A 5,000-nucleotide genomic window follows, 5' to 3' on the forward strand; every position below is an offset into this window, starting at 1 on the left:
GTGCGAACCATAAAATCACGTCGCCAATATAACATAAAAACTACACCTTCCATCAATGTTAGCAGTTTTGCATTGTGACTCGCTAGTTGCTTCTATCAAATTCAAGGGTCGCAGAAAAAGCGGAAAGTTAGACTGGCCAGCCAAGATGCAAAATACAACTAATTTCTTCAATCCACCGAATTCATCGGATATATGAGGAACAGGATGAGATTCTGAGAATGCAGTGAGAGACGGAAAAGGCAACATGCCTTTTAGTCCAGTTGACGTATTGGCTGCAATATGCAACATATAGAACGCTACAGACAATGCAACAGGCTTCCATGCATGCTTGTTTGTTTTACACCGAATACAAGCTGAAGTGCAAAACGAAAGTATGCATAGGCCTACCATTTGCTTACTGCCCCCATCAATGCAGATATTTTAAATAAATGTAAATATCATTGATTAGACTGTGTCGGGTTTTGTTGAAGAGAAAATTCACGGTTTTAGTAGTAGGCTAGTATTGGGCAGTATGCAGTCAGATAGGTCATCATGGGCATATTTGGATTAGCTACAGGTGGATTCACAAATAAATAAATTGGCCTAAGGACCTACATTTGGCAGGATAGCCTACTTCATACAGGCTATATGCAAATATGGCAATGCATTATTTTACATTAACAAAATGTAGAAAAATAGAATGGACTGAAAATAAAGTAGGCACTGATGTTCTTTAAAATCTTGTTTCCTGTAAATGTTGTCAGTCATTCTTAATCTTCACAATTGGTGCACTAGCATGTTTAACTGTTAGCTGCATTATTAGCTTACAGTGCAGTATGTGTAAGTTAAGTATAGAACTGACTGTGGCCCCAGATTTTTGTCTGTGCTCCTAAATTTTTTAACTTGGGCGCACAAGTGCTTCTGGGAAAAAAATGTTAGTGTAGAGCCCTGATGCCATGGCTGATGTAACATGTCTTCATTATTGTATGTGTGCATGAAATACAAATCCTTTGTGTACATTCCTGTTGCTGAACTAGTAAAGCAATGTTGATGGCATTGAAAGTATTTTGATACAGATAGAAATAGACATGATTGTGTATTGAAGGGTGCTTGAATGGATGTATCTTGTGAGACCACATTGTCTGCCATCACTGCCACACAGCCCAGTTAAGAGGAGTTGAGAGGGAGAAATATTCGCTCTTTCCACTTCTTGTCTCTTTGGAATAGTTGTCTGTGAGCTTCTGTGAAGCTTGGTAGTTTGGTAGTTCTCATTTTAAAAATGTGCAGAGCTGCAACAGTAATGAACTGTGATCTTTGTCTGAAACTATGCCGTGTTGGGTCCATGATATGAGGGAATTGGGCCTGGAGTGTTCTGGAATTTTATCTGTGTTTTTTAAATTGAGCTTTTTAGCCTTAACTAAATGAGAAGGGATGGTAGGAAATAAGTGGGAGAGAGAGATTGCGAGTGGACTCGGGAAATAACCCCAGGTGGGAGGGCACTTAGAGCAAATGTGACACGGGTGCTACTGCCCACACGACAGCTCTATTTGAATTCGATGTTTAAAGGTGCTCTAAGCGATGCCACGTGTTTTTTAAGCTAAACATTTTATGTCACTTACTGCAAACATCACCTAACCAACCGCTAGCTGTCTGTGTCCTGCACCTTTAAGGACGTGTGCAATCCCTGATCCGCTATACGTGGCCTCAACTGTTCACCTGTTCATATGTGGCTTCACCTGTTTAGTGAGGGAGTAGTGATGCTTCTGAAGGTGAAGTAGGCGTATGAAGGTCCCATGTCAAAGAGTATTTAACCAGGAATCATTTGTTCCACTGTGTGATTTTGGAACAAACGCTGTGAAATCCCATCCTCTCTGGGAGGATTTATGTATGTGTTCACGCTGCCAGTGCACGCCAGCCTGCCTGCTTCCCTTCTGTTGCATGCTGGGAGTTTAATTTGGCCGCGGTTGTCTTGGGTGGTGCTGCACCTGTTTTTGAGGCGCTCTCATGGGTTTCGGCGAGTCCCACCCTCGACCGGGGCGGCGGCTTAGGGAGACTTCCGTCGGTACGGTCGTCATCCCGACTGGACGGATGCTGGGAAAGCGTGTGTGGCTAACCGCGCTGGCATCTGCCGCTGCAGCCGAGACTGCCGACGCCTGCCACAATCATTAGGGTAAAGGTCACGTCAAGGTTAATGATAAACATAATGAAGGATGGTTAGTTACTTAGTTATGAAACCTGTGTTTCATAAGCCCTGCCATTGTCTGTGCCATGTGATGGATTGTACCCTACTACTTGGGCCTAATCAATGACCTGCTGCGATTGATTGCATTATTTCTGATGCCTAGCTGACGTTATGTCATGTTTGGCTCGTGCTTTATGTAAGGTGATGTGTCAGGAACAGACCACATGTCCCAGGAAATCAGATCCAGAGGACGCCAATCAAATTGCCTGTCTATAAAACCAGGAAAAAAAGGTTAATTTGTGGGATTGTATAGGTTCCCATGAAGTATGGTGTAGTATAGTAAGTGTGTATAGTATGTTTCCAAGTATGGTTATGTAAGTGTAGTAGATTCCCATGGAGTATGATAAAAAGTGTACTGGTAGTAGGTTTTCGTAGAGTATTGTAAAGTTATCGTGTAGTGGGTTTCCATGGAGGAGTATTGTTAAGTTAGTGAGTAGTGGGTTTTCATGGAGTATGGTAAAGTAAGTGTGTAGTAAGTTTACATGGAGTATGGTACAGTTAATTTGTAGTGGGTTTCTGTAGTGGGTTTCCATGGAGGAGTATGCTGCTGATGTTTTGTGTCTTTGCCCAGGCTTGCTTTGGCGCCTTTGCCTACTTCCAGTTGACTTGCCCACTCCTCAGCTTGTCCATTTAGGAAGGTGAATGTGAGCTGTTGGCATCAGAATTGGCATGGACATCTGTCACCTGGGTGAATAGGAACTGTGTATGTGTGTGTGTGTGTGTGTGTGTGTGTGTTTTCTGTGTGTGTGTGTGTGTGTGTGTGAGCACAGAGCATGGCTATAACTCAAGTCCGTGGAAATCAATCACAGCTCTCCTGCTATAATTGGCACTACCCACCTCAATCAATTCCTCACACAACAGGCATGGAGATCCACGCACACACATGCACACACACACACTTAGACACAAACACGCCTCACTGCCTGCTCAAATAGGGACGTGGGCTAAATATATTTCTGTGTGTGTGTGTGTGTGTGTGTAGGGTAATCTCAGATAGCTGTTGGCCAGGCGTAGAGGAGGTTCGGGGTTGTGTTTTTTGTGTTTGGGGCAGATGGCTGTGGTACCAGGCTGCTGATTGTGTCTTTACTCAGCACCGTGTGTGTGTGTGTGTGTGTGTGTGTGTGTGTGTGTGTGTGTTTGGAGCAGCTGGTCTGTTGGTACCAAGGCACTGATTGTGTCCTTACTCAGCAGCCGCTCCCTATTCTATGTTCTGTTTATATGTTTATATATCTCATACAAGCACACACACACACACACGCACACCCATTACTAAAACATTCTTTTCTGTGCTTATTCCTCAGGACCCCTTTGTGTTTGAGCCCAGCTGTGTGTGCAAAGTGGACGAGTTTGGCTTCTTCCTCTCATGGAAGAGTGATGGCAAGGTATGTATGTATATGTGTGTGTGTGTGTGTGTGTGTGTGTGTGCGTGTGTCTCGTCCTCCAGCAAGTTGAGGTGGCAGATGAAGGGACATGCTCCACCATCTCACTGTGGCCATGGTACCTGTCACAAACGTCATTCACATCACACTGTCATCTCAGTACGTCACATGTACTATAGACGCGTAGCTTGTTTTGACGCAGACCACAACGGTACCAGACTTTCACAAGTTGAATTGCTGACTACAAACTTGCGCATCCAAAATGATTGCTAACGGGGTGATTTTAGGCCTCTGCTCTCCACCTGGAGATGTCCCTGTACCCCAGACTTACTGTTCTCAGCCATTTGAAAATAGACTGTTTTATGTAACGACTTTGACATTTTTTGATGACTACATGCACAGAAATGGTCCTTGCCTTAAGCCATGCAGTAGATGTTGTCTAAGACAGCCAATCCTCAGCCACCTGCTCTGCCCTCATGTTGGGTGCAGAACACTATTTGTTAGGGTAGATTATTTTAAAATGATAGTGAACAACAGCTGCTCAGTTCTGGCACAGACATCACATCAACTCTGCCTGGTGACACTTAAAACACAACTATGAATATTTTAACTGAAAATATAGTTAAAAAAACTAAAAACGCAGTTAACAGCTCTTAGCAACCAGTGACAAAACCAATAAGCCATGCATTGGCAAGAAAGATGTCTGTTAATAAGGGCCAAAATAAACATTTTGAGAACTTAAATGAAGTTGCGCTCAACTTCTTCCTGCTGTGCGTGTGTGTGTGTGGGTGCGTGTGTGTGTGTGCTGCCTACAGGCCGTGTCCAGAGGGACATAACCGTCCAGTGTTGTGGTTTTCTGGAAGGAAGATTAGCTGTTATTTTAAAAGAGTGTACTGATGAGAGCAAGTTATGGTCCGAGCGTGAGCCAGCGTGTGCTGGAGTTGGTGTAATAACTCTTCACCAGTGGGGGATTAGCACCAGCTGCGTTTATGCATTCAAGACGAATGACACCATTACAGCAGGCCACCAGGGCGGCTACTGGGACTGCTAGCATTAAAACATCCGTCTGTGTTTGTGTGTGTGTGTGTGTGTGTGTGTGTGGATCTACTGGGCCCGTTATCTGTCTAATTTGTTACAGGATCTGGCCTGCTACTGATCCAATTGGCCCCTCTCTACTGAGCCATAACTGCATAACTGTTTTTCTCCAGCTGAGATGAGAGTGTGACCTCCCTCTCTGACTCTATGTGTGTGTGTGTGTGTGTGTGTGTGTGTGTGTGTGTGTGTGTGTGTGTGTGTGTTGTGTGTTGTCATTGCAGGAAGGGCAGGTCCTGGAGTGTTCCCTCATCAACAGCATCCGAGTTGGAACAGTGCCTAAGGTGAGGCCCAGTGGACACTGGCAT

The 5,000-nt window shown here is 44.4% G+C and overlaps 1 protein-coding gene across 7 annotated transcripts in view; it reads left to right on the forward strand.

Annotated features, from left to right (window-relative positions):
• The window catches only part of LOC125299519 (1-phosphatidylinositol 4,5-bisphosphate phosphodiesterase beta-4-like), a 94,549-nt gene that overhangs the window by 41,567 nt on the left and 47,982 nt on the right, over positions 1-5,000 (forward strand). For all 7 annotated transcript variants that reach the window (XM_048250823.1, XM_048250822.1, XM_048250824.1 and 4 more), the window contains 2 exons: positions 3,523-3,603; positions 4,917-4,976. In XM_048250823.1, the coding sequence (XP_048106780.1) occupies positions 3,523-3,603; positions 4,917-4,976 (141 nt within the window). The remainder of the gene's footprint in view (positions 1-3,522; positions 3,604-4,916; positions 4,977-5,000) is intronic.

This window comes from Alosa alosa, chromosome 8, assembly GCF_017589495.1.
Source record: "Alosa alosa isolate M-15738 ecotype Scorff River chromosome 8, AALO_Geno_1.1, whole genome shotgun sequence".
NCBI classification, from domain to species: Eukaryota; Metazoa; Chordata; class Actinopteri; order Clupeiformes; family Clupeidae; genus Alosa; species Alosa alosa.